A 24,403-nucleotide genomic window follows, 5' to 3' on the forward strand; every position below is an offset into this window, starting at 1 on the left:
CTCCTTTGGCGGCTGGGGGCTGCCTGGCTTTGTGATTTTGGCTGGGGGGGGGGAGTTAGGAAGGTCCTACTTCTTCCCCCCCCACCCCCACCGGGCCATGGAAAACTGGTCTAGCTTAAAGCCGGTCCCTGGTGCAAAAAAGGTTGGGGACCTCTGCTCCAGACTATACAGATTGAGTTCATGAAGTCTTTCCTGATACGTTTTATGCTTAAGACCTTCCACCATTCTTGTAGCCCGTCTTTGGACACGTTCAATTTTGTCAATATCTTTTTGTAGGTGAGGTCTCCAGAACTGGGCACAGTATTCCAAATGTGGTCTCACCAGTGCTCTATATAAGGGGATCACAATCTCCCTCTTCCTGCTTTTTATACCTCTTGCTATGCAGCCAAGCATCCTACTTGCTTTTCCTACCGCCCGACCACACTGCTGATCCATTTGGAGACTGTCAGAAATCACTACCCCTAAATCCTTCTCTTCTGAAGTTTTAGCTAACACAGAACTGCCAATGCAATACTCAGATTGAGGATTCCTTTTCCCCAAGTGCATTATTTTACATTTGGAAACATTAAACTGCAGTTTCCATTGCTTTGACCACTTATCTAGTAAAGCTAAATCATTTACCATATTACAGGCCCCTCCAGGAATATCAACCCTATTGCACACTTTAGAGTCATCGGCAAATAGGCAAACCTTCCCTGCCAAACCTTCCCCTATGTCACTCACAAAGATATTAAAAAGAATAGGACCCAGAACAGACCCTTGTGGCACACCGCTTGTAACCTGTCTCTGCTCAGAATAGTCGCCATTAACAATAACTCTCTGATGTCTACGCTTCAGCCAGCTTGAAATCCACTGAACTATCCAGGGATTAAGTCCAATCTTCACTAAAATAAGATTAAGATGATAAACATTAGCATTAATATCAAGACCAGGATTAAAAGGACAAGTGAACAAAATACTATATTACGTCAATATTTAGAAATTCAGTGGTACCTCTACCTACGAAAAAAGAACAGGGCATAAAGGTACGTCAAATGAATGATGAAAGTGTTAAAAGTAAATGGAGGACTTTTTACTATCTGCGATGGATATGTGATAAAGAAAAAAAACCCAATTTGGAGTATGATTCATATTTTGTGAACAGAAAATTTTGAAAATGGAGATAAAAATGACACCAGAACATTTTTTTTTCTCTTGTGTTTAATGGAAAAAGAATTGGGGAAAAAATTGGAACTTTGTTATATATATTGACCGAAGCAAGTATGCACAAAAAAATGGAAGGACCATAGCATGGACGAAGTTGGAGAAGTTGATGGAGTTAATTAATTTTAATTAAAGAAAAGAACAGAAGTTATTTTGTTTCCTACTTGGGTCATACAACGTCTGCAGGAAAACAAATCAGCTCAGAAAGCAGCAAGGACCTCAGAATCCTCTACTTCCCTGCAAACCCCACTTCCTTTCTAATACTGATGATGTTACCTAGTTGGGTAATGAGGCATTTGCAGGACAACAAGCAGGAATTGTCTCCTTGGTTCTAAGTTGCTTCTCTCCTTGTTTAGTTTCCACCCGTTGCTTCTTGTTCTACCCTCAGGTGATTTGGAGAATAGGTGGACTCCCTCTTCTTTGTGGCAACCCCTGTTGTCATGTCTCCCCTGGTCCTTCTTTTCATTAAACGTCACATGCCCAGTTCCTGAAACCATTCTACCCACCACTCCTAGAAAGCAGAACCATGGAGAAGCCACCACAACTACAACAGACCCTCTTGGTAAATTTACAACCAGGAGAGTGGCCTACTCACTTCCTATTGCGTGCTTCGGTCAACTCCATGAGTTGCTCCTGGGCCAACCTCAGCTCATCCAGACGTTGCTGGTAACGCGAGTCGCAATTGTTGCTGTGCTCCAGGTTTGACACCTGGTTGGAGAGCTCGTTCGCCCGGTCCCGGAGTTGCTGGATGGAGGAGTACAAGTTCTCGTCGTCTTCTTCCTGCAAAAGAAAGTTTCCTCCAGGTGGCTGGGTCTCCTGGCTTGCCTCTTGCCCAGGCCTGAACCCTTTCAGATGTTCTACAAGCATCCTGCGGTCTCTTTTTTTTCAGGACTTGCTAGCCCAGGAGTCCTCAAACCTGGCAGGTTTAAGACTTGTGGACTCCAACTCTCAGAATTCCCCAGCTAGCCATGAATGAGGCCAGAAAAACCATCTAAGTCGGGGGGTCCCCAAACCTGGAAACTTTAAGACTTGTGGACTCCAACTCCTAGAATTCCCCAGCCAATTATGAGTGATAGAGTTGGAAAAGGCCAGAAGGGTCATTAAGTCAGGGATCTCCAATCTTAGCCATTTTAAGACTTGTGGACTCCAACTCTCAGAATTCCCCAGCCAGCCATGAATGATAGAGTTGGAAGAGGCCAGAAAGTTCATCTAAGTCAGGGGTCTACAACCTTGGCTACTTTTAGCCTTGTGGACTTCAACTCCCAGAATTCCACAGCCAGCCATGAATGATAGAGTTGGAAGAGGCCAGAAAGTTTATCTAAGTCAGGGGCCAGCTATGCTGGCTGGAGAATTCTGAGATTTGAAGTCCACAAGTTGCCAAGTTTGAGGACCTCTGTGGTAGCCCAACCCTGCCTACCCTGCGGCTGAGATGCTGCCATGCCCGATGCCCATTCTCAAAGGACCCCCAAAACTCACCTTGGCATTGATGATCTCAATGTGGATCAGCAGAGAAGCCAGTTCGAGATCCTCGCTGTAACTGTTCTTCAGCGGTACCGACCGGTAGCCTGTGGACACCAAGATGGATGAAAAAAAATCCCCAATCCATCGCCTTCAAAAGCTGGACAGCCAAGCGGGTAATCTCTAGGCGGTCCTCAACTTACAACCACAATGGATTGTTAAGTCGAAGACTACCAGTATGTTGTGGTTAGCTCTGGTCCAGCTTCTGCCCCAAGGAATGTGCAGGTGGATGTGGGGGAGACATCCACATGCTGCAGGCCTGTTTTGCTCCCGATGGAATCTGCCGATGAAGCCTCCTCTGACCAAGGAAGCGTGAGTGACAGGGAAGAGGGGAGTTTGGCAGACAGCCCAGGAGGAGATCAATCAGCTGTATCATCTTGGATTCTGAACAAGAATTAATGACACATCCACGCATGCGTAGAGTGATGCATAGGAGACAACAACTGAAGGATTATTACAAGAGAAAATGAGGCCACCTGTGGTTGGGTGGGGCCCCGGTAATTAGGGCTGCTGCTATAAATAGCAGCGTGTGGGTTTGGCCATTGTGAAAGAGTATCTGATCGCAGTTCTTCAGGAATCCTGTGTTGCTGTTTTCTGGAGTTTGTTTGTTAATTTTTCACGCCTTTGAAGCCAAAGCAGAGCAACGTGTGTGTGTGTGTGTGTGTGTGTGTCCCTTCGTTGGAAGAAGGGGTGTGAGGTTTCTTCACAGCTGCTAGCTAAGTACTTAATGACTGCTTAAGGTTAATTGTACAGACTACCCGGTTGTTTTGGGAAGAGTGCTCTTTGCAATACAAAAAGAGTGCTTAGTTTATTTTGAATTTTGTGATAAAGAACCTTGTTTTGAATTTTCAAACGTGTGTGTGTCTGAAATTTGTACCCTTGAATTTTCCTGCCACATGCGCAAAAGCAAAAACATGCTGGGATGCGCACCTATAGCAGCGGTAATGGCAATCCGCCCCTGAAAGGGGAGGGGGTTACGTGCGTGTGGGGGCGGGGGGAGAAGGGGAGGGGCCGGGCCGGTACCTGTTTTGAGGCTCTGGACGGGGAAGGTGGCCTGGGCCAAGAAGTTGGGGTCACTGAACATGTCTTCCTCGTAAACCACGAAGCGCAGGAAGGCAAACTGGGGGTTGTTGATGTCAAAGATGAATTGCTTCAGCAGCCAGAGCGGGTTGAGGCCGTTGTCAGCTGAACGGAAAGGAAATTAAAAAAAATTATTATTATTACTATTATTATTAAAATGGTAACAAAAAATGGTAGTACACAGCAAATGGGATTTATATGCTGGATTTCGTATCACAATACCAGCATCTAAATCTTATTTGTATATAAATATTATTATTATTTTATTCACAAAAAACAGTAATACACCGCAAACGAGATTGACATGCTGGATTCCGTATCACAATATCACAAGTCAAACACTTCCCAAGCGGCTAGGACTGTGTGATGTATTTTCCTATGATGCGCACAGATCCAAGTACGGAGGCCTTTTGCAACAGGCAGATCCTGATTTCAACAATGTTTATTGTTTTCAAATGCCGGCTGAGGTCTTTTGGCACAGCCCCCAGAGTGCCGATTACCACTGGGAACCCCTGTATTGGTTTATGCCAGAGTCGTCGTAGTTCGATTTTAAGATCCTGGGATCGGCTAGGTTTTTCTTGTTGTTTTTTATCAATTCGACTGTCACCTGGTATGGCGACATCAATGAGCCACACTTTCTTCATCATCATCATTAGTAGTAGCAGTAGTTTGATTTGTATGCCACCCAACTCCCTAAGGACGGCGTGAAAGAGAAGCTCCAGAGGAAACGTAAGCCTCCCTCTCCAACACTGGTTCACACACGTCCTCTGGTGTTGGGAGCACTGGCCCCATTCAGACAAACACCGAAGACACAGCGCCATTTTCCTGATTTCCTACCTACGACGTCTGTCTTGTTCTTGCTGTTGTCGAACTCTGAGCCGCACACCTCCACCTCCACAAACGGGCAAACGATGCTGCGGCCATTTTTGGGAAGGTGCCGGGCCCCTAAGATCTGGAGAAAGGAAGAACGGGGACTGGGTTAGGCAGGCAAGGCAGGACCCGCAAAAGCGGTAGCCAAGCCGGGAGGGGCAGGCGGGGCAGAGGGGAGACATCCCGTGTGATTGTGCGGTTGACTGACCTGCAACTGGACAGTGATGGGCTCCACGTGCTTCAGGCTGCTCTTGTCGAAAGGGTCGAAGAGGTCGTCCCGCATCAGGTCCGGCTGCAGGACGTAGCCACTGCGCCCGCCGAGCATGAAAAGCGATTGGTTCAGCTGCATCGGCTTGTCTGGAAGGAGGGAACCAATCGGGATTCAGAGGAAGGACAAAGGATCTTTGGAGAACATCATGGTATGGGAGAAAGACCTTGGCAGACGGAGCGAAGAGAGCAGGGAAGGCCTGCAAAATTTTTACTACCACACTGTGGGCATGGGTTATTTTGTGGGTGTGGCTTGCTGCCATGTGACCAAGTGGGAGTGGCTTGACGATCATGTGACGATCATCAATATGGAAATGAACTTACCAGGCGTCTGGAAGTTGAGAGCCACTAGCTGGCTGCCACAGATCCACATGGACAGCGGGTCGTAGTTGGAGGAATCCAGGCGCTGCCCTTTGGGGTAGACGCGGCTGAGCTGTCGGCGGTTGTACTGCAGGAATTTTTTCCCCTTGCTGCGGTTGGCATATTTCTCCGCCTTGGTCTCCGGGAAGGAAGACATATCCCGGTAACAGGTTTTCTCTGTGCCGATCTCTGGGGGGGAGAAACAGATCAAGGAGTCAGCTGTCACGGATACGAATCCTCTGCGCTGATAACGTATGAGCACAATAATCCTGGTTTCCCAAGGTTGTGCACACACAGAAACCTTTAGACTGAGATTAGTTGTGAGTAACTACTCAGCCACACACAGATATACTAACTTGAATTAAAGTTTTCTTTGAGAAATAACATATTCAGATAAACAGTCTAAAGTCATACACATAATAAGTCAGAATAACAATCCAAATATGTTACCAAGTACATAGTCTTTCATACCTAACATCTATCATCTATATCTATCGTCTGCCTGCCTGCCTCTCTCTCTCTCTCCTGTATCTATCTATTTTCTCTCTCTCTCTCGATCCATCCATTCATCCATCATATCTACCATTATCTATCATCTACATCTATCGTCTCTCTCTCAATATCTCTCTCTCTACCTATCCAGCTATCACCTGTCGGTCTGTCTGTCTCATCTCTATATATCTATATCTATATCTATATCTATATCTATATCTATATCTATCTATCTATCTATCTATCTATCTATCTATCTATCTATCTATCCATCCATTTCCTACCTACCTACTATATTGTCTCTCTCTCTCTCTCTTCTGTTATCTATCATCTTTCTATCTTGTATCTAGCTATCATCTGTCTGTGCATCTCTATAAAATCCATAAAATCCCAACCGAGCCTCAGTCCAGCCTCTTCTGGAGCAGACGTGGGGACGAAGGCGCCAAGCCACTTACTCTCCTCATCAAAGGGAACCGGGCGGCAATAAACGACCAGCTCTGACAGCTCCAGGGCGATCTTCTTCCTCCGTTCCATGATCTTCCCTTCCTGCATCTGGACACGAGACAAAGAAAACCCAATCAGGAGACATCCGGAGGGCATCTAGTCCACCCTGCTACACACAGGAGCACCTATATGAGCATAGAGGCTCCAACACAGTGTTGTTGTTCCATGTCAGTCAAGACTGAATTCTTCTCCAAGAGAAGAAACCAACCATGAGTTGAATATAAAGGGACCCAAGAGCTACCTTGACAAAATTCGAAAGAGATGGACCAAAAACTCTGGAACCAGGAACATAATTTTGGAGACTTGCAAAGGGAAAAGCCCCAGCTAACATACTTTGAGTTGGTCTTTACAATCTAAGGCCATGATAAGGCCACACTTGGAATCCTGCATTCAGTTTTGGTCACCACAATATAAAAAAGGATGTTGAGACTCTAGAAAAAGTGCAGAAAAGAGCAACAAAGAAGATTAGGGGACTAGAGGCTAAAAAATATGAAGAAGACAGTCTCAAAATGGGTGAGCAATGTGGTCGGGCAGTAGGAAAAGCAAGTAGGATGCTTGGCTGCATAGCTAGAGGTATAACAAGCAGGAAGAGGGAGATTGTGATCCCCTTACATAGAGCGCTGGTGAGACCACATTTGGAATACTGTGTTCAGTTCTGGAGACCTCACCTACAAAAAGATATTGACAAAACTGAACGGGTGCAAAGACGGGCTACAAGAATGGTGGAAGGTCTTAAGCATCAAACGTATCAGGAAAGACTTCATGAATTCAATCTGTATAGTCTGGAGGACAGAAGGAAAAGGGGGGACATGATCGAAACATTTTGTTGTGATTCAGTCTGAGGCTCCTCAGGGAACAGCTGGAACTCTGCCGGCTGCATGCTCAGAGGGGGAGGACGAGGAACAGGAGGAGGAGGAGGACCAGGCAGACGGGGAAGAGGAATGTCAGGACGAGGAGGAGGGAGAACAGCCTGAGACCCCCGGGGCGGAGCTCTCCCCAGCGAGTAGCCTGGAGTCATTCGATGAGAATGCACAAGCCATCATAGATATGAGACAGAGAAGGGCAGCACAACGAAGGGGACAATTAGCCAGGTATTTCCATCCCTAATAGGCAACAGCTGGGTTTGGGTGTGGTTCTCCTCAGAAAGGTTGAAAAGGCAGGCCCGCCCTTCCTGTATTGTGGAGAGTTATCTTTTAGGAGTCCTGTGACCTTGCTTCGATCCTTGGCGTCTCTGATTCTGGCTTGTGGCCTCGAAGGCTGAAAACTTGGGAGAGGCGTGGGTTTTATTATCTACAGTGGTGTGTGCCAGCAAGAAGCCTGTTGTATTGTCTGGCCGTCATGACTTTTCTGTGAAGCTTCATAGCATTCCAGTTTGTAAGAACAGTTTTTGTTATCTGTGTTTGTTTTCAAAGATATAAAATGACTTTGCTTTTTACCAGCGTGTCTGGATACTCTTTTTAGTTGGTGTTGACGTCTGGGGGAACTCAGACAGAACACATTTAAATATGTTAAAGGGTTAAATAAGGTTCAGGAGGGAAGTGTTTTTAATAGGAAAGTGAACACAAGAACAAGGGGACACAATCTGAAATTAATTGGGGAAAAGATCAAAGGCAACATGAGAAAATATGATTTTACTGAAAGAGTAGTAGATGCTTGGAACAAACTTCCAGCAGACGTGGTTGGTAAATCCACAGTAACTGAATTGAAACCTGCCTGGGAGAAACATAGATCCATCCTAAGATAAAATACAGGAAATAGTATAAGGGCATACTAGATGGACCATGAGGTCTTTTTCTGCTGTCAATCTTCTATGTTTCTGTTTCTATGAAGAGTTGCAGGAACTGGGCATGGCTGGTTTAATGAAAAGAAGGACCAGGGGAGACATGATAGCAGCCTTCCAATATCTCAGGGGTTGCCCCAAAGAAGAGGGAGTCAAGCTATTCTCTAGTCTAAAGCACCTGAGGGCCAGACAAGGAATAACGGATGGAAATTGACCCAGGAGAGATTCAACTGGGAAATAAGGAGACATTTTCTGACAGTTAAGACAATCAACCCATGGAACAGAAGTTGCCTTTGGAAATTGCGGGAGCTTCATCCCTGGAGACTTTCAAAAAGAGATTGGCCTGCCATCTGTCAGAAATGGTGTAGGGTCTCCTGGCATGGCCTGGGGGGCTTATTTATTTATTTATTTATTATTAGAGTTGAAAGGGACCTTACAGGTCATCAAGTTCAACCACCTGCTTGAGCAGGAAATCCTACATCACCCCAGCCAAATGGCAGTCCAATCTCCTCTTGAAAGTGTCCAAAGTTGGGGAGTCCACAACCTCCGGTGGCAGGTCGTTCCACTGGTTGATCGCTCTCACTGTCAGGAAGTTCTTTCTTATCTCCAGGTTGAATCTTTCCTTGGTCAGCTTCCAACCGTTGTTCCCCATCCGGCCCTCTGGTGCCCTGGAAAACAGTGTGTCCCCCTCCTCTCTGTGGCAACCCCTCAAGTACCTGTATAGAGCTATCATGTCCCCCCTGGCCCTTCTTTTTACTAGACTATCCATGCCCAGTTCCAGCAACCTTTCCTCGTATGACCTGGTCTCTAGTCCCCTTATCATTTTAGTTGCTCTTTTCTGCACCCTCTCTAGAGTCTCTATATCTCTTTTGAAGTGTGGTGACCAGAACTGGATGCAATACTCCAGGTGCGGTCTGACCAGGGCCTTATAGAGTGGTATTATTACCTCTCTGGTCTTGGAGTGTATCCCCGTTCATGCAGTTTAGGACTGTGGATTAGATGACCTACAAGGTCCCTATTCAACTCTGTTAATCTATGTTGGTTGAGGCAGGCATGATTCCTTGGATCCCATTTGTTGGGGGTCAAGGGAAAGAGAGGGTCTTGCCTTCTCTTTCTGCTCAAGATCCCCATGGACAATTGATGGGCCACTGTGGGACACAGAATGCTGGACTCGGTGGGCTTTGGCCCCATTCAGCAGGGCTCTTCTTAAGTTCTCATGTTAAGGACTAGAGGTGACATGATAGCAATCTTACAATATTTGAGGGGCAGCCCCAAAGAAGAGGGCGTCAACTTGTTGGCAGGACAAGAAGCCATGGATGGAAAATAACCAAGGAGAGAACCAACCTTAGAACTAGGGAGAAACTTCCTAAAAGCGAGAACTATTAACCAGCGGAACAACTTCCCTCCAGAAGTTGTGAATGCTCCAACACTGGAAATTTTTAAGAAGATGTTGGATAACCATCTGTCTGAAGTAGTGTAGGGTTTACTGCCTAAGCAGAGGGTTCGACTAGAAGACCTCCAAGCCCCCTTCCAACTCTGTTGTTATTATTATTGTTATTATTATTATAGATCTTCCAACTGGGACCTCCCATTGGGAGGACTCACCCTGGCGTCTGCGTTCTGCGTGACCTCTCGGATCTTGGCCACCCAGTCGTTCAGCTCCTCCAAAGTATCCGTGGCGACGTCCAGCGACTGGGATGGGTGTGTCATCTGCTGAGAATGGATGGTGAAGACAAAGGGTTTGGAGCTCCTGGCGTCTTTGGAGATAACTACAAGGACATCAGAGGGGGCGGCTTTACTTGAAGAGGCCCCCCAACGCAGGACAGGGGGTGAGGGGTTGGGGAGCATGCGGGGCACAGAGGGTTCTCTGGTCTCCCATTTGGGGACAAACCACGAGAAGAGGACAACAATGATGAAGGGATGTTCTTCAGCAGCAGCTAAGTGGTCCTCTGTCCAAAATACCGTATTTTTCAGAGTATGAGAAGCACCCTTTTCTTCCCTAAAAATTGGGTGCATCTTATACTCTGAATGTAGCTTTTTCCTAAGCTTTTTTTCCCTACGCTAACGATCTTCCCAGCTCTTACCTTGCAGGCTCTTTCATTGTTTCTCTTTGCAAAGAATGTTTTTCCAGCCCTAAGTCTTTGCTGGCTTTTTTTCACTGCTCTATTTGCTCCAAAGATGTTTCTTTCCAGCCCTAATCAGATGCTAATGATGTTCCCAGCTCTTATCTGACTCGCAGGCTCTTACATTGCTACTCACTCCAAAAAATGTTTTTCCAGCCCTAAGTCTTTGCAGGCTTTTTTTCATTGTTACTCGCTCCGAATAAGGTTTTTTAAAACCCTAGCCAGGGGATAAAATAATGTGCTGAAGCTGACCAGACTAAGGACGCTAGCCAGATGAATGCCTTATAGGCAGATATTTTCCCCCTTATTTTCCTCCCCCAAAACTAAGGTGCGTCTAATACTCCGGTGTGTCTTATACTCCAAAAAAAAAGGTATCCCTCTCTTCCCCTGAGCAAAAGAGCTGGGCAAGATGACCTTCACGGTTACAGGTCATCCTCAACTTGCAACCATTGGTTTAATGACTATCTGAAGTTACAAGGGCACTGGTAAAAAATGAGTTCTATCCACTTTTCACACCTATGACCGTTGAAGCGTCCGGAGAGTCACCTGATCAAAATTCAGACGCTTGGCAACTGGCATGTACCTATGATGGTTGCAGTGTCCCTGTTGAAGTTTGTTACATAAAAATCAAAGCCGGAAGCACAGACAGATGACTGATTCAGCTGCTTCGGTATAAACATACTAAGATGAATTTACAATACCATTAGCAGAGTTCTTCTTCAAGCAAACATAAGCAGGAGTTAGTTTCATTTCAGCAGAGCAGACAAGCACAGAGTGCAGCCTTAAGCTTCTCAATTTTGATTCCTTGCACAGACTCAGAAGGGATTAGCTCTTATTGGCTGACTCAGATGCTATGCCTATTCATTGGCTGACCTTGTTAACGTGGCTCGCCCAGTTCATGAATATTCTAATAGTCCCAGATCATGTGATCCCCTTTTTATTTTTTATTTATTTAGACTTATATGCTGCCTAACTCCCGAAGGACTTTTTGGACCTTCTAAAGATGGAGAAGCCAGATTACAACGGAGCTTCTGCCAGATTTTTGACCCATTTTTGATCCATTTTATGACTTTTCTTGCCAGTTGTTAAGCAAATTGTTGCCATTGTTCAAAGAGCAACGTTGTTTTTTTAAAAAAAAAATTAGACTGAATTACCATTTGTCTGAAATGGTACAAATTTCCTACTTGCGTAAGAGGTTGGACTAGAAGGCCTCCTGATTTGGGTGTGCCCCTGCACATGTCCACACGCACTTCCCTCACACAATTTTGCTTCTGCACATGCGCAGGAAGCAAAGACGCACCAACATTTTGTGAAGGGATGGATGCACGATTTTGGCGAAATCTTCCATTTTCAAAAAAATAACCAAAATCTCACGCACACAAGCGTCCCCTTGTGAGAGTTTGCTTCTGCGCATGGGCAGGAAGCAAAAAGGGCCCTTTAAAAAAAAAAAAGATGGCACCAGCCGAGGGACCGGCGAAGAGGGCACCAGAGCGATCGTGCGCAAATTGTGTAATCTGGCGGCCACTACTGGAACGGAGTCTCCTACTGCACCGGTAGGAACCCACCACTGCTCCAAGGTGCCTTCTAACTTTCACACCCTCTCTGTTATATTTATTTATTAATCTATTTATTTATTTATTAATCAGATTTGTATGCCGCCCCTCTCCGTAGACTCGGGGCAGCTAACAGCAATAATAATAATAATACAATGTAAACAAATCTAATATTTAAGTTAATTTAAAAAACCCCAATTTAAGAAACCAATCATACATACTGACATACCATGCATAAATTTTATAAGCCTAGGGGAAGGGAAAGTCTCAATTCCCCCATGCCTGACGACAGAGGTGGGTTTTAAGGAGCTTACGAAAGGCAAGGAAGGTGGGGACAACTCTGATATCTGGGGGGAGTTGGTTCCAAAGGGTCAGGGCCACCATAGAGAAGGCGCTTCCCCTGGGTCCCGCCAAACGACATTGCTTACTTGACGGGACCCCAAGAAGGCCAACTCTGTGAGACCTAACTGGTCGCTGGGCTTCGTGCGGCAGAAGACGGTCCCAGAGATATTCTGGTCCGGTGCCATGAAGGGCTGTGGTGTATATGTGGTTGTTAAGTGATTTTGGCTCCCTTGTTGAGTTGGCTTGTCAGAAGGTCACAGAAGGGGATCACATGAGCCTGGGGCATTTGAAACAGTCATAAGTACACGCCAGTTGCCAAGCTTCTGAATTTTTTTTAACCTATATTTTTATTTTATTAAAAACAAAGTTAAAATACAAAATACAAAACTCCAAATAAAAAAAAAATCAGACAGAAAACAAACAAAAAACCAAGAGAAACACACACACACACACAAACTCATTTTAAAAAAGCTGCATCAAAACAAAACAAAATTTTTTTTAACATGGGACCACATGTACGGCTGCAATGGCGGTACATGTGAAAAGTCACTTTTTCCCAAGCTCTGTTGTAACTTTGCATAGTCACTAAACGAATGCTTGTAAGTTGCAAAACAATCTGAAATTAAAATAAAATAATGTAAAATAAAAGATAATAAAGCAAAATAGCAAGAATTAAAATAAAATAATAAAAAATTATAATAAAAAAATAAATAAAATATAGTAAAATAACAGAATTAAAATAAAAAAAATAAAAAAATGTAAAAATAAAATATGATATAATAACATAAAGTAAAATAATAGAATTAAAATAAAATAATGATAAAAATAATTAAAAATAAAAATAAAAATAAAAAATAAGATAAAATAAAATAATAAAGTAAAATAACATAATTAAAATAAAATAAAAATAACAAAATATAAGAATAAAATTTAAAAATAAAACAAATAATATAAAATAAAACAAAGTAAAATAACATAATAAAAAGAAAATAATAATAAAATATAAAAAGAAAAGAAAAAAGAAAAGAAAGGAAAAAATAAAAATAAATAAGATAAAATAAAATAATAAAGTAAAATAACTTAAACTGAAATAAAATAATAAAATATAAAAAGAAAAGAAGAAATAAAAATAAATAAGATAAAATAGAATAAGATTACATAAGGTGGCGTCCACAAAGTTGGCGGGAGACCCTCCAGGGCCAAGGAAAGAGGCTGGGGCGCCCCCACCCGCCCTCACCCGAAGCGCTCTGTTACTCACCGCCAGCCACGGAACGTCTGTGCAAGACACTCACCCACGTGGCATGACGGGACGTCAATGAACCCCTTCAGGAAGTTCCCCAAAGGGCTGTTTTCCACCGACTGGGGTGGGTGGATGGGGGGGGGGGGAGAAAAGGGGGAAGGCAGAAATGTTAAAATGGAAAACAAACACTTAAAAAAAAAAAAAGTTCACTTCTATTCTGATAGCTCTGAAACCAGATCTATACAGTAGCACCTCTACCTAAGAACGCCTCTACTTAAGAACTTTTCTAGATAAGAGCCGGGTGTTCAAGATTCTTTTGCCTCTTCTCAAGAACCATTTTCTCCTTAAGAACCCGAGCCCGGAAAAATTTCCCAGGAAATTTGAGAGCAGCACGAAGGCCCGGCCAGTTTCCAGCCATTTCACCTTTAATCCTAGCCATCTCAGGCTTTTCTGGGCTGCCAGAGGAGCCTTTCGGTGGCGCTTAAGGAAGCTTTGGCAGTCCAGAGCGAACGGAGCGTTTTCCTTTCTCTGGGCGCTTGGACAGGGAATAAACTTCTGCCAGTGCCCAGAGAAAAGAAACGCTCCCTTCGCTCTGGGCAGCAACTGTCCTCCTCTTCCTCCTCCTCCTCCCACCCAAATTCCGAGCTTTTATTTCTTTCCTAATGGGTTTGCACGCATTATTTGCTTTTACATTGATTCCTATGAGAAAAATTGCTTCTACTTAAAAAACTTTTCTACTTAAGAACCTGGTCACAGAACGAATTAAGTTCGTAAGTAGAGGTACCACTGTATATATATTTCACTCTGTGCAACCTTTAAGCTGTGTGGACTTCAATTCCCAGAATTCCCCAGCCAGGAACCAAAGGTGGAGGATGCAGCTCCATCTTTTTGGAGAAGGGGGTGCAAATACAGGTAATCCTCAAACTTACGACCACAACTGAGCCCAGAATTTACGTTGCTAAGTGAAACATTATTAAATCTGAATTTTGATCATGCTACAACGGTCGTAGGTGTGAAACACGGTCATAAGTCAATTTTTTCAGTGCCATGGCAACTTTGGTCACTAAACAAACTGTTGGGGATTAACTGTACAGGTCCTCTTCAACTTACATCAGTTCACTTAGTGACCGTTCAAAGTTGCAACGGGCCTGAAAAAGTGACTTATTCCACCATTTTTCACCATTTACTTATCACCGTTACGGCTACCCCCACTGTCACATGATCAAAATTCAGCCTGATTCATATTTATGACTGTCGCAGCGTTCTGGGGTCACACAATCTTCTTCTGTGACCTTTGCAAAGTCAAAGTTAAGCGCCAGATTCGCTTAACGACCTTCTTACTAATTTTCCAACTGCGGCGATCCACTTAATCAAAGGCTTTAAGAAGTCTTAAAATTTAACAAATGTCTCACTTAGCGACGTATTCTGGCCTCCATTGCGGTTGTAAGTCGAGGACTGCCTGTATTTGCCCTCCTTTCTCAGAAAAATGGTGCTGCACCCTCGGTTCCTATAGATGTGCTGGGTGGGGTTCCACATTCCCAAGAGGGGGAAACTAGCCAGGATGAAACCAAGATGGTTTGTCCTCTCTATATGCGTAGCCCTTTCCCAAACAAAGCTGGGGGAAACAGAAACTCACCGCTTCGTCCTGCTCCGGCACGGAGGTACTCGAGGTCTCCTCCACGTAGTTAGCAGGGAACCACAGCTGCTTCTTCCCACCGTAATCTCCTCGCCACCTGGAAGGGAGAAAAGAAAGAAAGCTGGCCACTCTTTTATATATATGTGCGTATGGCTAGCTGATGAGGCCAGAACAAGGCCAAAATAGATCTATCCTAGTCTCCCTTAATTTTCAAATTCAGCAAAAAACCATGTGACACATACAGATAGAATTGTCGGCTATCAATAAAATTAACTGCCTTGGAAATGGCCCTGGGTTGGGCCGAGAGGCAAAAAATGGAGCCGTGATGTTCCTTCAATACACCAGGGTGATTCGACACAAAAATATGTAACCCTTCCCTGGTGCAGAGCTGAAGGGATTGGATACTGTAGCCTAGAGGATAATTCTCTGCCTTACAAGGCAAAAGTTGCAGGTTCAAGTCCCAGTGCGTATGGCTAGCTGATGAGGCCAAAATAAGGCCGAAATAGATCTACCCTAGCCTCCCTTAATTTTCAAATTCAGCAAAAAACCATGTGACACATACAGATAGAATTGTCGGCTATCAATAAAATTAACTGCCTTGGAAATGGCCCTGGGTTGGGCCGAGAGGCAAATAAGGAGCTGTGATGTTCCTTCAATACACCAGGGTGATTCGACACAAAAATATGTAACCCTTCCCTGGTGCAGAGCTGAAGGGATTGGATACTGTAGCCTAGAGGATAATTCTCTGCCTTACAAGGCAAAGGTTGCAGGTTCAAGTCCCAGTGGGTGTGGCTAGCTGATGAGGCCAAAATAAGGCTGAAATAGATCTATCCTAGTCTCCCTTAATTTTCAAATTCAGCAAAAAAACATGTGACATATATATATGCGGAGTCTGTGGAGAGGGGGGCACAAGGGGACACAATCTGAGGTGAGTTGGGGGAAAGATCAGAAGCAACGTGAGAAAATATTATTTTACTGAAAGAGTAATAGATGCTTGGAACAAACTTCCAGCAGACATGGTTGGTAAATCCACAGGAACTGAATTGAAACATGCCTGGCATAAACATAGAAGTCTGACGACAGAAAAAGACCTCGTGGTCCATCTAGTCTGACCTTATACTATTTTCTGTATTTTATCTTAGGATGGATCTATGTTTATCCCAGGCATGTTTAAATTCAGTTCCTGTGGATTTATCTACCACGTCTGCTGGAAGTTTGTTCCAAGGATCTACTACTCTTTCAGTAAAATAATATTTTTTCCCATTGCTTCTGATCTTTCCCCCAACTACCTTCAGATTGTGCCTCCTTGTTCTTGGGTTCACTTTCCTATTAAAAACACTTCCCTCCAAATATTAGACTGCGCTGAAATGGATATGATGACAAGACGGTTAAATAACCAAGAAGAATCTGAATTTTTTATGTGATTTGGAATAAAGTGTATACATGGATAGACCAAAAGAAGAATTAAAAATGCATAATAGTAGTATGGTTAGGATTTAATTTTTGTGTTTGTACTTTGCTTAGATATGAAGTTTATGCTTTGTTTTGTTTTTCATAATAAGGTAACATAAAATCTCTTCTTTTCGCTCAAAGTAATTGGTTGACTTAACATAATGTATTCTTTTTTCTGTAATGCAATTTGACTTCTTGAACAAGCGGGGTATCTGCAACCCCAATTTTATGTTAAATGTGTGTTTGTATGTTTGTCAATTTTAAGAAAATCAATAAAGTTTATTAAAAAAAAATACACTTCCCTCCTGGACCTTATTTATTCTTTTAACATATTTAAATGTTTCGATCATATCCCCACTTTTCCTTCTGTCCTCCAGACCATCTGGGACTCACCATCCCCCATCCTGCTTGTCCACGTTATGGATGATGGCTTGTTTGCAGAAGGAGAGCTCGTCCTCTCTCTGGGCTTTGTAGTCATACAGGGCCTTTACGGTACACTGCAAAGGAGAAAAAAAAAGTTTTTTTAAAAAAAAGGAGTCCTTGACTTATGACCACAACTGTGCCCAGAATTTACGTTGTTAACTGAGCTTTGCCCCATTTTATGACATATTTTGCAGTTGTTCAATGGGTAAACCAGTTGTTAAGTAAATTTCCCTGAATTTTGATCCCGTGACCATGGGGAATGCTGCAACGGTTGTAAGTGTGAAAAATGGTCGTAACGTAAGTCACTTTTTTTCAGTGCCATTGAACTGACGGCACTGAACTGTTGCAGCTTGTACTTTTAATGGTAATAATGAGAAGAGAATTAAATCCATAAAGTGAGGAGCTAATATGAGGAGATAACTCAATCATCCAAATCACGGTGGTGACCCAAAGGGGCTTTTTTCAAATGCCAACTGGACCTCTGCTTTTACCCCCCTTGAAAATGTTTTGCTTCTCACCCAAGAAGCTTCATCAGTTCTGAAGTAGTGCAGTTATATATTCTGAAGAACTGAAGAAGCTTCCTAGAAGGGGAAGCAAAACCTTTTCAAAAATATATATTTTTTTAAAAACCAGGAAAGTATAGCTGGCTTTATTATACTAGCACCTTGGTAGAACAGGGCTAAACCTATTCTTTTAAAAAAAATCTTTATTATATATATATAAAAGACAAACAGACAATAAAACCCACAAACACATAAATACATATAACATATAAACACAAATATATATATAAATATCTATGATTACAGTGTTCCCTCGATTTTCGCGGGTTCAAACTTTGCGAAAAGTCTACACCACGGTTTTTAAAAAATATTAATTAAAAAATACTTCGCGGGTTTTTCCCCTATACCACATTTTTTCCCACCCGATGATGTCATATGTCATGGCCAAACTTCCGTCTGCCTTTAATAAATATTTTTTTAATAAACTTTAATAAATAAACATGGTAAGTAATAATCTAAATGGTTGCTAAGGGAATGGGAAATTGCAATTTAGGGCTTAAAGTGTTAAGGGAAGGCTTGTGATACTGTTCATAGCTAAAAATAGTGTATTAACTTCCGCATCTCTACTTCGCGGAAATTCGACTTTCGCGGGCGGTCTCAGAACGCATCCCCCGCGAAAATTGAGGGAACACTGTATTTGAATAGAAAACATTCAACATACAGGTCAACCATCCTTTTCCTATAGCCTCTCAATAACATATTTAAATATCCTATATATGAATAGATAACAAGCATTTACATGTTTGTTTGTTAGTTATTTACTTTTAGTACAGTGGTACCTCAAGATACGAACCCCTCGTCTTACGAACAACTCGTGATACGAACCCGGGGTTCAGAAAAATTTTGCCTCTTCTTACGAACTTTTTTCAAGTTACGAACCGGCGTTCGGAGACTGCTGGGAAGCCGCGCGGCTGTTTTAAAAGGTGACAGCCGGGCGGCGGGGCTTCCCAGCAGCCTCCCAAACGCCGGTTCGTAACTCGAAAAAAGTTCGTAAGAAGGGGCAAAATTTTTCTGAACCCCGGGTTCTGTTCAGGAGGTTGGTGGGAAGCCCCCCAGCCCGGCTGTCACCTTTTAAAACAGCCGCGCGGCTTCCCAGCTGTCTCCGAACGCCGAACGCGGAAGTTCGGGTTTGGCGTTCGGCTTCGGGAGACAGCTGGGAAGCCGCGCGGCTGTTTTAAAAGGTCGCAGCCGGGCTGGGGGGCTTCCCAGCACCCCCCGAACCCTGAACTTTTGCCGAACTTCCGGGTTCGGGGTTCGGGGGGGTGCTGGGAAGCCCCCCAGCCCAGCTGTGACCTTTTAAAACAGCCGCGCGGCTTCCCAGCTGTCTCCGAACACCGAACGCGGAAGTTTGGGTTTGATGTTCGGCTTTGGGAGACAGCTGGGAAGCCGCGCGGCTGTTTTAAAAAGTGACAGCTGGGCTGGGGGGCTTCCCAGCACCCCCCGAACCCTGAACTTTTGCCGAACTTGCGGGTTCGGGAGGTTGCTGGGAAGCCCCCCAGCCTGGCTGTCACCTTTTAAAATAGCCGCGCGGCTTCCCAGCAGTCGCCGAATGCCGGTTTTTTGCGGGTTTTTTGGGGGTTGCACGGATTAATTGACTTTACATTGTTTCCTATGGGAAACAATGTTTCGTCTTACGAACCTTTCGTCTTACGAACCTCCCCCTGGAACCAATTAGGTTCGTAAGACGAGGTATGACTGTATTTATTTTTGTACTGTCTTCTAAGAATCTTTATTTTCATTCATTCATTCTTTTACTATTGTGTATCTATTTAACAATGATTCATTTGTTCATTTCAAACTATAAGCTGGAACACTTGTTAAGGTTACGTATATCCACTCTTTTTCTTCTGGACCGTATGGAAAGGCAAACTATTAATATTACTGTCTTAGTTTATGTTACATAGTCATTGCAATTTTTGATATTTTTTTGATGGAGAATAGAATAGAATATTAGAAAAGAAATAAATGGAATGGAATGGAATGGAATAGAATAGAATAAATATTGGAATGAAGAATAGAACAGAACAGAATAGAATTCTTTATTGACCAAGTATGATTATAATTATAATATTTTATTATTTATTATTTATTTATTCATTAGATTTGTATGCCGCCCCTCTCCGTAGACTCGGGGCGGCTAACAACAATAAGACAATATAAACAAATCTAATGTTTAAGTTTAAGTTAAATTAAGAAACCCTAATTTGAGAAACCAATCATACATACAGACATACCAAGCATAAATTTTATAAACCTATGCCTGACGACAGAGGTGGGTTTTAAGGAGCTTATGAAAGGCAAGGAGGGTGGGGGCAACTCTGATCTCTGGGGGGAGTTGGTTCCAGAGGGTCGGGGCCGCCACAGAGAAGGCTCTTCCCCTGAGTCCCGCCAGACGGCATTGTTTAGTCGACGGGACCCAATTATAATTGGCTAAATCTATTCTTAAAATTGCACTATGCAAAAGGGCAGAACTAACTCCCCAGCCTCTGCCACTTACCCTGGCCACGGGCATCTTGTTGGCTTCCACGTAGAAGTGGGGGCTCCTCACCTCGTACAGCGCCCCGTAATCCAGCTCCTGCCCAAGGAAGAAAGAGATTTGTGACTGAGCAACTTTAAGAAGAGTGGACTTCAACTCCCAGAATTCCCTAGCTAGTGCTGGCTGGAGAATTCTGGGAGTTGAAGTCCACTCTTCTTAAAGCTGCTGAGGCTGAGGAACTTTGGTCCACTCCATTTCTAAGGACCCCAACATGGAAAAAGACCCCCCCACACACACATCCAGGGAGAGAGAGAAAAATGAGCTTTTTTGTACCCTAACTGAAGTAAAAAAATAGAGCAGAATGAAGATACTTACTTACTTCTTGCCTTCCTTCTCACCTTCATCCTTCTTCCCTTCCTTCCTTTTCATCCACTTTCTCAATGCCTTTTTCCTTCCTTCCTTCCTATCGTCTTTATGCCTTCTTTCCCTCCTCTTTCACCCACCTTTCGATGACTTATTTTTCCTTCCTTCCTCCCTTCCCTTTCTTCTCCTCCATGCCTTATTTCCCACCTTCATCCTTCCTTTCCTTCCTACCTTCCTTTTTCTTCCCCCCTTTCCACCCTTTCTTCTCATCTTCTCCCTGCCTTATTTCCCTCCTTCTTAATTCCTTCCTCCTTCACTCCGTATTCATCCACCTTCTAAATGCCTTTTTCATTCCTTCCTTCCCATCCTCTCTAGGCCTTCTTTCCCTCCTCATTCCTCCATCTTCTTGATGCCTTATTTTTCCTTCCTTCCTTCCTTCCTTCCTTCCTTCCTTCCTTCCTTCCTTCCTCCCTCCCTCCCTCCCTCCCTCCCTCCCTCCCTCCCTTCTCTGTGTCTTATTTCCCACCTTCATCCTTCCTTCTTCCTTTGCTCCCTATTTATCTGCCTTCTCAATGCCTTTTCCCTTCCTTTCTTCCTTTCTTCCTCCCTCCCATTCTTCCTCCTTCCTTTCCTTTCCTTTCATCATCTCCATGCCTTATTTCCCACCTTCATCCTCCCTCCCTCTTCTCAATGCCTTTTCCCTAACCGTAACTCCTACTTTTTTGGTGTGAAAATAAGAGTTTGGGCCGGTGGCCAAGGGGAAGCCATGCCGGCTGGGGAATTCCAGGCGTTGGGAGTGGCCCAGTTGGAGCTACCCAGCGGGACCCCCCCCCCCTTCTCACCGCCGTGCCCATCCTCTCCAAGGTCTCCTCGTTGATGGGGTAGCGCAGCTTCATCTTGCGGTAGAGCGGGTGCTTCTCGTAGTAGCTGACCAGGTCCAGGAGGCTCTCAAACTCGGCCGAGCTGCCCAGCGTGAAAAGCCGCCCTTCCTGTTGGACTCGGCAGTGCTTGATCTTCCCTTCGGCCCTGGGGGTGGGTGGGAGAGACATAGACCATTGGGGGGGGGGCAATCTATGGTAAGTCCAGGGGAGAAGCAGGAAGTGGGGAGCAGCCCCTGAGATGGTCGCTAAATAAACTGTCATAAGTCAAGGACCATCTCTAGCCCCGGGGGCTTTCGGGGCGCATGGCCAGGCTCACCGGAAGGAGATGGCGTAGGAGTCGGCCTCGCTCCGCTTGCGCACCAGGAATGCGCCGTCCCTGGGTACCCGCATCAGCATGTGTTCGGCTTGCAGACGGCTCAGATTCGGATGGTACCACCTGGATGCGGTGGAGGGGGGAGAGAAGAGGTGCCAATTAAGACACACAAGACACACACACAGGTGTCGAGACTGAAGGCTGAAGGGCTCAGAGATCTTGCAGGAAAGGGTTGCCACTAAACACCCCAGCTCTGCTTTCTCTTTAAAGACCGCGTAATCCGTTGCGCTGTGGAGTCTGGGCAACTGAACGCAACTAGTAGGGCATTTACTGGCCCACTGCCCTGCCCTGTCGCCAATGCGGAGTCATATTCGGCAAATATATTTCCATTGTGCCCGGAGAGAGAAATATCTGCCTCTGCCTAGGATTGAACTCACAGCCTCCTGATTGGAAGGGGATAGTTCTGCCTCTAGGCCACTGCACCCACTCATCCAAACTCTGCCTCAATTTATTAAAAACAATTAAATGTAAATTAAGAACAAATTGTTGTTGTTTTTTAAAGAAAAGCCGCTCTCTCTCAACTCAAGCAACAAGGAATGCTAAAGAGGGACCGACACGTTATTCAGTCCTGCCTTGATTTGGAGGTCTTAAATTTAGGAGGCACTCTGTGCATGCTCAGAAGCTCCAGCACTCTTGGACTGAACTTTGCTGCTGAGGAAGCGTTGGAGAGCTAAGAAGGGATGAGGCCTGGGTTCCAGTCAGGGTTGGAGGTGATTAAGAAGTATTGGAAAGGAAGGGAAAGGGAGGAAAGGAAAGGAAATGGAAAAGAAAGAGAAGAAGAGGAAGAGGAGGAGAACAAGAGGGAGGCAAGAAATGGAAAGCAAAGGGAAAGGATGAAAAGAAAGAAGGAAAGGAAATGAAAGGGAAAGAGAAGAAGAGGAGGAGGAGAAGGAGGAGGAAGAGAAGAAGAAGGGAGGAGGAGGAGAACAAGAACAAGAAGAACAAGAAAGAAAGAAAGAAAGAAAGGGAGGGAGGGAGGGAGGGAAGGAATGGAAAAGAGCGAAGGGAAAGGATGAAAAAAAAGAAGGAAAGGAAATGGAAGGGAAAGAGAAGAAGAAGAGGAAGAAGAGGAGGAAGAAGAAGAAGAAGAAGAAGAAGAAGAAGAAGAAGAAGAAGAAGAAGAAGAAAGGGAGAGAGGGGGAATGGAATGGAAAGGAAAAGAAAAAGGGAAGGGAAGGAAATGAAAGGAGAAGAGAGGGAAGGAAGAGGGAGAGAAAAGACAGAGAAAGAAAAGAGAAAGGAAAGGAGAAAAAGAGGGAAAGGAACAAGGAAAAGAAAGGAAACAGGGAAGGGGAGGCCTGGATTCTCACTCCTTGTTCTCGTGAGCGTTGGGCTGCGGCACGGGGTCCGTCAGGCGCATCTCGAACTCGTTGCAGCGCAGTGGCACCTCACGGTAATGGCAGATGAGGCTGTAGAGGCTGTCAAAAACCAGGTTGTCCGTCAGGTAGAACTTGGTGGTGCCAGCTTCTTGCCGGGAGTGGATGCGGCAGTGCTGGACCCGTCCGGAACGCCTGCAAAACCCGGCCGAGAAGATGAGATCAAAGGTCGGAAGTTTAACGGGCAAAATTTTTCACTTTTTCCTGTTTCCAGCCCTGTTTCCTCCCAGGAGATTCCTAGAGAGGCCCCACAGAGGCTTCTCCCTGCCTTTTCCAGCCCTGTTTCCTCCCAGGAGATTCCTAGAGAGGCCCCACAGAGGCTTCTCCCTGCCTTTTCCAGCCCTGTTTCCTCCCAGGAGATTCCTAGAGAGGCCCCACGGAGGCTTCTCCCTGCCTTTTCCAGCCCTGTTTCCTCCCAGGAGATTCCTAGAGAGGCCCCACGGAGGCTTCTCCCTGCCTTTTCCAGCCCTGTTTCCTCCCAGGAGATTCCTAGAGAGGCCCCACGGAGGCTTCTCCCTGCCTTTTCCAGCCCTGTTTCCTCCCAGGAGATTCCTAGAGAGGCCCCACGGAGGCTTCTCCCTGCCTTTTCCAGCCCTGTTTCCTCCCAGGAGATTCCTAGAGAGGCCCCACGGAGGCTTCTCCCTGCCTTTTCCAGCCCTGTTTCCTCCCAGGAGATTCCTAGAGAGGCCCCACGGAGGCTTCTCCCTGCCTTTTCCAGCCCTGTTTCCTCCCAGGAGATTCCTAGAGAGGCCCCACGGAGGCTTCTCCCTGCCTTTTCCAGCCCTGTTTCCTCCCAGGAGATTCCTAGAGAGGCCCCACGGAGGCTTCTCCCTGCCTTTTCCAGCCCTGTTTCCTCCCAGGAGATTCCTAGAGAGGCCCCACGGAGGCTTCTCCCTGCCTTTTCCAGCCCTGTTTCCTCCCAGGAGATTCCTAGAGAGGCCCCACGGAGGCTTCTCCCTGCCTTTTCCAGCCCTGTTTCCTCCCAGGAGATTCCTAGAGAGGCCCCACGGAGGCTTCTCCCTGCCTTTTCCAGCCCTGTTTCCTCCCAGGAGATTCCTAGAGAGGCCCCACGGAGGCTTCTCCCTGCCTTTTCCAGCCCTGTTTCCTCCCAGGAGATTCCTAGAGAGGCCCCACGGAGGCTTCTCCCTGCCTTTTCCAGCCCTGTTTCCTCCCAGGAGATTCCTAGAGAGGCCCCACGGAGGCTTCTCCCTGCCTTTTCCAGCCCTGTTTCCTCCCAGGAGATTCCTAGAGAGGCCCCACGGAGGCTTCTCCCTGCCTTTTCCAGCCCTGTTTCCTCCCAGGAGATTCCTAGAGAGGCCCCACGGAGGCTTCTCCCTGCCTTTTCCAGCCCTGTTTCCTCCCAGGAGATTCCTAGAGAGGCCCCACAGAGGCTTCTCCCTGCCTTTTCCGGTTATAGCTTCGGAGGCTCGGGTTCTTGAGAAGAGACAAAAAAATCTTGGACACCCGGTTCTTATCTAGAAATTTTCCTCCGAGCCACGTAAATGCTGCATTCCATTCTGGTCGTAAG

The 24,403-nt window shown here is 45.2% G+C and overlaps 1 protein-coding gene across 1 annotated transcript in view; it reads right to left on the reverse strand.

Moving 5' to 3' along the window:
- Positions 1-1,234: 1,234 nt before the first annotated feature.
- LOC139165262 (1-phosphatidylinositol 4,5-bisphosphate phosphodiesterase gamma-1-like) overlaps positions 1,235-24,403 on the reverse strand; it is an 82,736-nt gene continuing 59,567 nt past the window's right edge. Inside the window, exons 18-32 of the mRNA XM_070748398.1 lie at positions 22,810-23,010; positions 21,443-21,562; positions 21,088-21,271; positions 19,904-19,981; positions 16,814-16,917; positions 14,969-15,065; positions 13,385-13,451; positions 9,680-9,843; positions 6,246-6,342; positions 5,263-5,487; positions 4,880-5,028; positions 4,639-4,753; positions 3,745-3,906; positions 2,680-2,768; positions 1,235-1,983 (exon numbers count right to left, since the gene is read on the reverse strand). Of these exons, the coding sequence (XP_070604499.1) occupies positions 1,795-1,983; positions 2,680-2,768; positions 3,745-3,906; positions 4,639-4,753; positions 4,880-5,028; positions 5,263-5,487; positions 6,246-6,342; positions 9,680-9,843; positions 13,385-13,451; positions 14,969-15,065; positions 16,814-16,917; positions 19,904-19,981; positions 21,088-21,271; positions 21,443-21,562; positions 22,810-23,010 (2,041 nt within the window). The 3' untranslated portion in view covers positions 1,235-1,794. The remainder of the gene's footprint in view (positions 1,984-2,679; positions 2,769-3,744; positions 3,907-4,638; positions 4,754-4,879; positions 5,029-5,262; positions 5,488-6,245; positions 6,343-9,679; positions 9,844-13,384; positions 13,452-14,968; positions 15,066-16,813; positions 16,918-19,903; positions 19,982-21,087; positions 21,272-21,442; positions 21,563-22,809; positions 23,011-24,403) is intronic.

The sequence above is a fragment of the Erythrolamprus reginae genome, chromosome 3, assembly GCF_031021105.1.
Source record: "Erythrolamprus reginae isolate rEryReg1 chromosome 3, rEryReg1.hap1, whole genome shotgun sequence".
In the NCBI taxonomy this organism is placed as follows: domain Eukaryota; kingdom Metazoa; phylum Chordata; class Lepidosauria; order Squamata; family Dipsadidae; genus Erythrolamprus; species Erythrolamprus reginae.